The sequence below is a fragment of the Corythoichthys intestinalis genome, chromosome 17 (assembly GCF_030265065.1).
Source record: "Corythoichthys intestinalis isolate RoL2023-P3 chromosome 17, ASM3026506v1, whole genome shotgun sequence".
In the NCBI taxonomy this organism is placed as follows: domain Eukaryota; kingdom Metazoa; phylum Chordata; class Actinopteri; order Syngnathiformes; family Syngnathidae; genus Corythoichthys; species Corythoichthys intestinalis.
Genome location: NC_080411.1, coordinates 39,001,387 through 39,012,787, shown reverse-complemented (window position 1 = coordinate 39,012,787; position 11,401 = coordinate 39,001,387). Strand labels below are relative to the sequence as shown.

Below are 11,401 nucleotides of genomic sequence, written 5' to 3'. Positions count from 1 at the left end.
AGCGTTCAACCTAGGTCCGATTCAAAGCAGCATGGCCTTTTGACACAAGAGTCAATTGTTAATGGCAAACATTAAAAGCGAACCGAAAAAATGCCTTGCACAACGTTTGAAATATTTTTGGGGAAACAGCTGATACGATTGTTTGCTGACCATTTTTTTTTCTATTTGTATGTATATATATAGAAAAAACTCCAATGTTTTACAAAACTTGAATTGTGTTCTGCGGGACTTTCACTTACATCTTTGAAGAAATAAATGCACAAGGGTCAGAGCAGGCCCATCTATCTTTCTTTGGGTATATCAAGTCACTTTTTAGTCAAGACTTCAGTTTTTTTCAATATGCAATAAGGTTCTTTTGCAACAAATATGTCTGAATATAATCCAATTTTTTTTTTTTTTTACAATGCATTTTTGCACATTTCTTTTTCAACCAAATAAAACCTGGCATGGGCTGGCTCTGACATAAGTTGTACCTGGTGCAAGTACAGACAATGTTATTTCCACTTCAATGGGTCTGCAACTACAACAACAGTACCGTGTACCACTGACAATGGAGAGTTGGCAACTGGCTATCGTAACCAGACAAATACTATTTTATTAAAAACAGCATCATCATCATTGTCACATCTCACAGGCAAGTCCTCACCCCACTGAAAGCTCACAGGAATTGTTTTCTGACTATTTACACCTTTATCTGCAAAAAATACAATTACAATGGACATATTATGAGGCATGGGGATATGAACAAATACTGGAATCAGTTTTGATCTTATCAGCATCATTATTCTAACCAGCTCCAACATGATTAAAAAAAAAAAAATTGCAAATTTTTTATCTTACAATGATTTCAATATGACTTTTTCTGAACACACTTTTCCTCCCAAAACAACGCTGAATAAAACAAAACAAAAAAAAATCTAAGAACACAAATAACAACATCTACATGTAAAAATATAACTTTTACATACACAATTTCAAAATATGGGTTCGGTTTGCCGTTTCGTTGAATACAATTTACAATGTCTGTGTGTTACTGCCATGATGGCTAGCAGTAAATGTAGCTGTTGGACCTCTGGTGCCATTGTGTCCTGTGCGGGGCGCCATATTAGTCAGAGGCAGAGGTTGTCATAGCAACATAAGACATAACAGAGTCATTTCATGATTGGTAACACGGGGGGCCTTGACAGTTCAGTCAGTGGAAAAATAATTCCTCCCCAAGCAAACTATTTTGCAACAGAAAAAAAATTAAAAAGGAAAATGTCACCCTCCTTATATATCGTATATATTTTTGTACATTTATATATAAATCGATCTATTCAAATAGATTATTTTCCAGTTTCTGTGCCATCTTGTTGATTGATTAGGATTTTAACCGAGTCAATATTGACGCTTGTCAGAGAACAACACTAATGATAACAAATTGTGTTGATTTTTTTTAAAATTTTCATTTCAAATTTTTATTGTATTTTTTATTGCATTTTTTTTTTTTTTTTTACATTTTTTTGGTAATAGACATGTAAACCAGAACATACAAATAAAAATGAACAAGAAAATTATTTTCTTTAAAAAATAAAAGGAGAAAAAAGCGCTTTACAACATACAACCACACACGTTGTACTGAAGACTACATTGGCTCAAGGAAAAGCCCATCAAATATTGATAAAAAGCCGATCAGCTATATTACAAGAAGAGACGTGTTCACCGTGAAAACTGGGCTGAGTTCAGGATAATGGATGTCTTCCAAGGGACATGGAGAACTGGGGCGAGGGCTCATTTTGCTAAATCAAATGTCTGTCAGAACACGCTCTAGTTACACATAAGCATACAGCACATCAAATACACTTTATTTTTGTTTGTTTTGTTTTTTAATCCAAAATATTTTTTTTAATTTATTTTTTTTCACTTTTTATTTTTTTATTTTTTAAATTCCCAGGTCTGGTACAAAAACCTGACTGCATAGAACCTAATGACAAACAACAAGTTTCCCTAAGCTTGCATCCTATGAAAGACCAGGTCCTTCTCTGGCAACTTCAATGATATGAATTCTAAAAAGGCACTTTGGTAGAAGTGTGTATGTTCAAATTGCATCTCTGGGACCATTCTAGGGGTTAGGGCTTGGGGGAAGCTCGACCTCAATTTTAGGGCTCATAAGGCATGGGTTAGCAGAGAGGACAGCAGTGTGATTTGGAATAAAACATATTGGCTTTCAAAAATTCAAAATTTCAAAAACTGTAACTAGGTGGTAACCTCTGTTCGACATTCAATGCAACCTGATGTTATCAGGCACTGGCCAATATTTCTATTGTAATTTAAATCACTGTTCAGACAGTTTTGTTGACAGTAACATTCACTCCACGCTGACCATTCGCTGTATGATGGGCGAGGCTTAATCTCTGGAGTGAATTATTTCAATATCCGAAACATAACCATGGTTGAAAAGCTGAAGCATATTGAGTTGGAACACTGTCCTGACCTATTGGGCCTTCCTCAATTGAATAGCTTACTCCTATACATGCAGGGGTGAAAGTGGGCCGGAACGCCGTTCCAGTATAAAATTCAGGGGCGGAACGGTGCTTTGATCCGGAAAATATGACGGCAACTGTCAAACCTCCATGTTAAAAAAAAAACTGCCAGGCTGCCACACAAGCATCTCGTAGATGTAAACAATCTACTAAGGTCAGATTTACATACACAAGAGTTAACAACAAGCCTAATAAAGTGCTTGTGTAGCGTCATCCGTTTCCACCGATATTTATTTATTTATTCCACTGAGTTCTCCCAGCATGTGTATCTGAGTCCGATGAGACAGTCGACTTGCGTCTATGTCCGCATGCGCATAACAACACTGCCCGGACTGTAGTCTGTTCAATTGACTAACATACTGATATATGATCAGCATGGATAGTTAGCTCTGATTGGTTTAAATGCACGTTTCTGGGACAACAAAAAAAAAAAAGAACAAGGGGCAATGCAACGAAAAATTGATCAGATCTTTAAGAGAAACAAAAGAGTTGAAGAGGCTTATTTTCTAAAATTTTATATGCTCCAATGGGGCAGTTCAGAACATCTTCCATGTTACCCTACAATGCCTGACCCCAGAAATAATGAGCAGAAAATTCAGATATTATTTTTTTTAATTTTTCAAATCTATATGTGGTCATTAAATATAATATAGTCACAGACTTCATAATACATTGACGTGAGACATTCGCCATTCAATGCGTCAAATTTTCAAATCTATATGTGGTCATTAAACATAATATAGTCATAGACTTCATAATACATTGACGTGACACATTCACCATTCACTGCATCACACCTTCCCGAAGGGGGCTATCCCACACTCCGCTTCATTTATTAGCAGTCGGTCACATGCAGCGATCTAGCGCCGGATTTAGATTGAAAAAGTACGAAATTTGTACTACATATAAACAGGAAAGACCATCTCAGGAGTGGTTTGTTCGAGGATTCAAGGTAATTATCATATTTTTCGTATCATGCATGCATTTTGAAACGTGAAAAAAATCATTGGGAAAAATTAGCCGCTACAGCATTGGCATTATACTTTGCAATATTTATGTAAAATAAATGCAAACTGCACGTTTTTTTGCTTTTAACCCAGAATCGAGACTCTCATATGTCCATATCTATAAAGAATTCGGGGATTCAAGCATTAATTCAAAAGAATTTTCAACGGAAAAAACTCCTTGTTTACATATGGCGGCCGCTAATTTCCTTACTGACTAGCCTCATAGTTCGCAATATTTAAGTAAAATAAATGCTAACTGCACTTTTTTTTTTTTTTTTTTTGCTTTTAACCAAAAATCAGGACTGTTTTAAGGCCATATCGATAAAGAATTCAGGGATTTGAGCATTTATTCACAATAATTTGACGGAGATAGGCGCCCTAAGAATTGGCCCCGTGCCCCCTCAATACATTATGAAGTCTATGATATAATCTATTTAAAAATTTTGTTTTTAAATTAATTGGTATGTATGATCTCTAATTTGTAACATAAATTATACATTAAGCATTAAATGCAGTTCTCGTGGTAAAACATATATAATTAAAGCAAGACTGAACAGTACAAGGTTCAAAACAAACCTTTTTACTGCAATTAGGTCAAGAAATGCTTGTCTCAAATGTCATACATTAGGCAAAATAGTTAACGTGCACTTTGGACTTATTTTTGTTCACTTACCTATGTTAGGCAACCTATTCATTTCTTTATAATAAAAAAAAAAAAAGGCGATGTTTGCGTTATTTTCAAAACATATTCCATTTCATTTGCATTTAGATGTGAGGAAACGAGAGAAAATAAAATTTAGAAGACTTGGATTGGGGTTACTGTAGGGTATTTTGTTGACTGTTATTTTGCACATAATTGAAAAAACAACAAATTTGAATGAACATCAGTTTCTCATGTATGCCTTATTACAGTAAGTGTAATGCAGTAGTCTAGTGCACTGTGTAAAACCTGTGGTGTTTAATTGTGTGTTACAGATATAACTGCCGAAAGCTGTTTTCTTTACATTTCTGTGGTTTTAGGAGGTTTGAATTTTTTTTTTTTTTACCTCCGTGGCGACCGCTATGTCAAGGAGTTCCAGCAAGACATTTTAGCCACTTTCACCCCTGTTTATGTGTGTCTAATGAACAATGACTTTGGCTGCTGCAAAGAACACGGGTATTCAGTCAGACATAGTAACTCTGGACGGCACAAAATTCGAGATTTTTCTTTCACGATGGGAATGTTTCACCAGCAATAGCTTATTGCGATAAATCCATTTAATTTCACATAGAGCCACAGGATTGGACGTTTATCATCGTCATTGGCACTGAAAGAGTTAATACTTGTCAACAAGAGTTGGTTTAGCTTTTGGTGAGTGTAGTGGTTCTATTAATAAACAGTCACTAAGAGGAGATATTTATGCATCCATACTTCCCGTGCTGCATTACCATTTTGTCTTTTTGACTTAATGTTCTTTTTAACTCTTAAAACCTCAATGGAAGTTGGTCCATTTTTTTCCTGGTCAGACTTCCTCAGCTCTCAAAGTTGAGTAGCTTGAGTTATGATTGTGGAATGTGCACAACATAATAAAATACACTTTGTCACTCAGCCCTATTTCTTTTTTTTTTTCCTATCCTGTGTCTATCTTTGATGCAAAGATAAAAGTTGGGGTGTTTTTGACGATGCCATGATGATTGTGATGATCATTCACACTAACTTCTTGACAAATTCAGAAGAACTCTCAATATTATTTTATGATTTGTCTATTTTTTACCCCACTTAAGCAATACATTTCAGTGATTTAATTACCCCTAACCCTCAGTTGATTTGTCATTAATATAATTCACTTTTAGTATTATCAAGGTCATTTATGATGAAGTGTCAAATAGTTTAGCATCAGCAATGCAAAATAACCATTCCGTCCAATTTTTCCTTCTGGTTTGATATGCAGTGGTACCTCTACTTACGAACGTCTCTATATACATAATTTCAATGGGAAATTACCTCTTGTTAGTAAAGAAATTTCAGGACAACGAAAGGCAAAAATACAATATGGCTGGAACTCACAGCTTCCAGAGTTTACTGAACGTAACATAATTATAGCTGCTCTGCCAATGGCTATTGCCTCGCATTCCTGGCATCCAATTGGCTAAGAGGGACCTCTACTGTATGTGTAAGTGTGTACCCCAGAGTCCTCTTTATTCGCCCCTCGTGTGCCGACAGCTTTACATGAGTTGTGTTAACTTTTAATCTTTACACTATTCTTGGTTTTTTACATTATGCACAACTCTGTTTTTAAGTTTATTGCGCAATAATCTAATTGTAACATGTATTTGTTACATGTTTTGATGCATTTTTATGCATTATAAAAGATTCATGTCTGAATGTTTGGTGGCTTGGAACGCATTAGTGCATTTGCAGTGGTATGTAAAAGTATCCTTTTGAAATTTTTCACATTTCTGCATAAAATCACCATCAGATGTTATCTGATCTTTGTTAAAATCACACTGATTAAAAAACAGTGTCTGCTTTAACTAAAACCACCAAAACATTTATAGGTTTTCATATTTTAATGAGGATAGCATGCAAACAATGACAGAAGGAGGAAAAATAAGTAAGTGAACCCTCTGCCTAAGGAGACTCAAATAGCAATTGGAACCAATTTTTACCAAGAGTCTGGATGTTCATCAATCGACAGTCAGAGAAGTTGTCTACAAATGGAGAGAGTTTGACACTGTTGCTCCTCTCCCAAGGAGTGGCCATCCACCAAAGATGACGCCAAGAGTTCAGCGCAGAATACTCAAAGAGGTAAAAAAGAACCCTATAGTGTCAGCTAAAGACTTACAGAAATCACTGGCACAGTCTAATATCTCTGTGAACACATCAACTATATGTAAAAGTATGGCCAAGAATGGTGTTCATGGGAGGACTCCATGGAGGAAGCCACTGCTGTCTAAAAAAAAAACAAAAAACATTGTTGCTCATTTAATGTTCGCAAAAAGGCACTTGGACACTCCACAGAAGTATTGGTAAAATATTTTGTGGACTGATGAAACCAAAGTTGAATTGTTTGGGAGGAACACACAATGTCATGTGTGGAGGAAAAATGGAACAGCTCATCAACATCAACACCTCATCCCTGCCAGGAAGCATGGCGGAGGGAGCAATATGATTTGGGGTTGTTTTGGTGCCTCAGGGCATGGACAACTTGCAATCATTAATGGAAGAATGAATTTAAAAGTCTATCAGGATGTTTTGCAGGAAAACCTGAGGCCGTCTGTCAGACAGTTGAAGCTAAAAAGAGGATGGATGCTGCAACAAGACAAGGATCCAAAACACAGAAGTAAATCAACTTCAGAATATTTTCAGAAGAACAAAATACACGTTCTGGAGTGGCCAAGTCAAAGTCCAGAGTTGGACCCCATTGAGATGCTGTGGCATGACCTTAAGACAGCGGTTCATGCCAGACATCCCAGGAATCTGACTGAACTACAGCAGTTTTGTAGAGAAGAATGGGTCAAGATTAGTCCTGATCGATGTGACAGACTGATCTGCAGCTACAGAAAGCATCTGGTTGAAGTTATTGCTGCCAAGGGGGGGCTACAACATATTAAATGTGATGGTTCACTTATTAATTTTTCCGCCTTTCTCATTGTTTCCATACTATCCTCATTAAAATATGAAAACTTACAAATGTTTGGGTTGTTTTATTTAAAGCAGACACCGTTTTTTTCATCTGTGTGATTTTGACAAAGATCAGATCACATTTGATGGTGATTTCATGCAGAAATGTGACAAATTCCAAAAGGTTCAGATACTTTTTCATACCACTGTACATGGAAAACGGGTCTCCACTTACAGAATTTTCAGGTTACGAAACTATTTCCAGAACCAATTCATTTCGTAAGTATAGGTACCATTGTACTGTTATTACCAGGTGACCACATGAGGTTGTACCTTTAGATCACCTGCTGTCCTAAACAGGATAAGGAGTAGAGAAAATAGATGGATGTTTATGTTATGGTTAAATGGATATATGAATGAAACAATAGTGAATATTCTGAAGTTCTGTCTGAAAATTTTTAGAGTTCGCCTTTTGCCAGGTATTTTTCAAAGATAAAATGTATTTTTACTATTGCCATTTTAAAGATTCGAGCATCCTAAGAATGTAATGCTTTTGGACCTATACTTGGACCGCAAATGCTTGTGGCTAGGAAGAAACTTTAAAAGGGTTCATCTTATTGTGTTTCTGTTGTTTTTCCGTGTGTATTGATCTGACTGTGTTGCATCGTCAGTTGACATCAGGCACAGCTTCATCCACAGTGTGGCATAAGTTTGCCATTCAGTCAGAGACATGCTGAGGCTGCACATTGTTGCTAGAAAAATCTCTTCAAATATTTGATATGTTTTGTTTGCCTCCCCTATTCCCTATACTGCTCACTGCATGTGTCCAGTTGTTTTTCATTGTTTTTCTATATATTTATACATATACAGTACTACACATACGTATCTTATTTAGAAGCCCAATGTTCTTTAAAAGTGGGAATGGTGGTAGTTGTAAAAGTAGAAGAATTTCTTAAATGATTGTTGAATCCATGTTTTTTTTCCCCCATTGCGGTAACTTCACAACAAAGTCTCCCATAGACAGCAACCTAAAAGAAGCCGTGTTGCATCGGCCAATGGATGTCTCCGCGAAGTAGAAGTTCACTTCAATTGAAGATGCAAAGCATCCCGTGACTGTGCCGTTTGTTTGCTTGATAGAGGAAATAGGCAAAATTGAAGAGGAGGATTAGAAGACATGAGAGGAAACACTGAGGCCCATCGGACTGGTGCGGAGAATCTTGATTGGTCTGGCCGAAGCAACAATAGGTTTGAATGATTGCTTGGATGTCAAGGAAACGCCGTCAGAGGAAGTGGTCACTCATCATTTTGATGAACTCTGGCACCTTGGACCTGGGTAAAGAAAGAGAAGTACTCTCACTCACATACTTTAAAGCATCAAGAATGGAGCTGATGGATATAGGGGAGGGGTCAGCAACCCAAAATGTTGAAAGAGACATATTGGACCAAATAACAAAAAACAAATATGTCTGGAGCCGCAAAAAATTAAAAGTCTTATATAAGCCTTATAATGAAGGCAACACATGCTGTATGGTTCTATAGACCCCACTCACATGACGTCACAACCACGCCTCCGCGCCATATTGTCCGTCAGGTCGTCATGTTTACGCATTACCGCTACGTAAATTCCTCCTATTATGGCGTGTTTTTCTGCTCGTAAATATTAATAATCATAATGGTGAAGGCGTGTGTGGCGGTTGGTTGCAGTAACAGAGAAGATAGACGGAGAGACTTGAAATTCTACCGTATCCGAGAGACCCGGAGAGGAGAGCGAGATGGACTGCTGCAATTCGATGAGAAAACTGGGCACCAAACAATCACCACAGATTATGTAGTAGTCATTTTATATCTGGTAAGATGCATTTAATATATATTTAGAGGGTTTTGGGCTGACAACCACAATTAATATCATTGCGAGGCTAATCGCCGACAACATACAGTTTCAAATTCAAGATGCTTATTTCTTCCACCATCATTACATTTTGAATAATATTTAGCTGGTACCAAGTGAAAGAAGCTGGCCTCGTCTACGGATTATCAGTTAAACAGGTGTGTCCAAACCTTTTGCAAAGGGGGCCAGATTTGGTATGGTAAAAATGCGGGGGGCTACCTTGGCTGATTTACATAGAACAATATATTTAAACAAATTTTAGCAAGCCCTTCTGTGTGTCACATTTACTTTATTATTTTTTTTAATTCATAATTTCAACAGTCTCGTCTTTGTGGCGTTCTCTTTCAACACTCGGGCTCTTGCGAAATACTGCTCCTGTGAAATTAAACTAGCTTCAAGTTGCTATAATTTCTCGCTGCGTAGCTTCCCTGTAATGTTGTCGTACATGTCAGCGTGTCTTGTTCGGTAATATCATTATCGCGTCACATCGAACTCTTTGAAAACAGCGACTGTCTCTTTGCAAATGAAGCAGACACAGTTGTTGCGTGTTTTATTGAAGAAATAGTCCAATATCCACCTATCCTTGAAGCGTCGGCCATCGCAGTCAACTTTTTTTTAATTGATTGTCGCCATTTTAGAAAATTGGAAGTAAAGGGTCACACGGGCTAATGTTGCTTAGAGTGCTGCTCTTAAAGTTTTTCAAACTTTCGTGAGAATAGGCTGATTTTGTGTGGACAAGATAGTTGTAGATATCAGGGTAGCAGATGTCAGGCAGAGAGGGCGAAGACAGCGGGTCGAAAAATATCGATTTAGGCATCAAATATGGATCTGGCGAACGGATAGACTGAAGCTTTTCCACATAACGCCTTTTATGCAACGCATCCAATGAGTTTACAGTGTCTGAAAGCACCGGGGCTTCCATGAATTGCACTATAAATTGCACGACAAATTGAAACCATTGAGAATACGGATAAACAATGACGGACAATATGGTGGCCGGATACAGCGACACGTCATTCTGTGATGTTGGTGAGTAGGGTCTATATTAGCTATATTCAGTGGGGCGGGAAGTGGGGTACTGAGGGTGCTGCAGCACCCCCTGGTGTTGAGGAGAAAAAAATTGTTTTTGTAGATTCTTTTTTTAAATTATATATATATATATATATATATATATATATATATATATATATATATACAGTGCCTTGCAAAAGTATTCGGCCCCCTTGAATCTTGCAACCTTTCGCCATATTTCAGGCTTCAAACATAAAGATATGAAATTTAATTTTTTTGTCAAGAATCAACAACAAGTGGGACACAATCGTGAAGTGGAACAACATTTATTGAATAATTTAAACTTTTTTAACAAATAAAAAACTGAAAAGTGGGGCGTGCAATATTATTCGGCCCCTTTACTTTCAGTGCAGCAAACTCACTCCAGAAGTTCAGTGAGGATCTCTGAATGATCCAATGTTGTCCTAAATGACCGATGATGATAAATAGAATCCACCTGTGTGTAATCACGTCTCCGTATAAATGCACCTGCTCTGTGATCGTCTCAGGGTTCTGTTTAAAGTGCAGAGAGCATTATGAAAACCAAGGAACACACCAGGCAGGTCCGAGATACTGTTGTGGAGAAGTTTAAAGCCGGATTTGGATACAAAAAGATTTCCCAAGCTTTAAACATCTCAAGGAGCACTGTGCAAGCCATCATATTGAAATGGAAGGAGCATCAGACCACTGCAAATCTACCAAGACCCGGCCGTCCTTCCAAACTTTCTTCTCAAACAAGGAGAAAACTGATCGGAGATGCAGCCAAGAGGCCCATGATTACTCTGGATGAACTGCAGAGATCTACAGCTGAGGTGGGAGAGTCTGTCCATAGGACAACAATCAGTCGTACACTGCACAAATCTGGCCTTTATGGAAGAGTGGCAAGAAGAAAGCCATTTTTCAAAGATATCCATAAAAAGTCTCGTTTAAAGTTTGCCACAAGCCACCTGGGAGACACACCAAACATGTGGAAGAAGGTGCTCTGGTCAGATGAAACCAAAATTGAACTTTTTGGCCACAATGCAAAACGATATGTTTGGCGTAAAAGCAACACAGCTCATCACCCTGAACACACCATCCCCACTGTCAAACATGGTGGTGGCAGCATCATGATTTGGGCCTGCTTTTCTTCAGCAGGGACAGGGAAGATGGTTAAAATTGACGGGAAGATGGATGCAGCCAAATACAGGAACATTCTGGAAGAAAACCTGTTGGTATCTGCACAAGACCTGAGACTGGGACGGAGATTTTTCTTCCAACAGGACAATGATCCAAAACATAAAGCCAAATCTACAATGGAATGGTTCAAAAATAAACGTATCCAGGTGTT

At 37.6% G+C, this 11,401-nt stretch overlaps 1 protein-coding gene across 7 annotated transcripts in view; it reads right to left on the bottom strand.

Annotated features, from left to right (window-relative positions):
- Positions 1-340: 340 nt before the first annotated feature.
- Positions 341-11,401, bottom strand: part of LOC130905156 (transcription factor 4-like) — a 356,325-nt gene continuing 345,264 nt past the window's right edge. For all 7 annotated transcript variants that reach the window (XM_057818269.1, XM_057818267.1, XM_057818270.1 and 4 more), the window contains one exon: positions 341-8,462. Coding sequence is in view for 3 of the 7 variants with exons in the window: in XM_057818267.1 (XP_057674250.1) it covers positions 8,414-8,462 (49 nt within the window). In the remaining 4 variants the exon portion in view is untranslated. The remainder of the gene's footprint in view (positions 8,463-11,401) is intronic.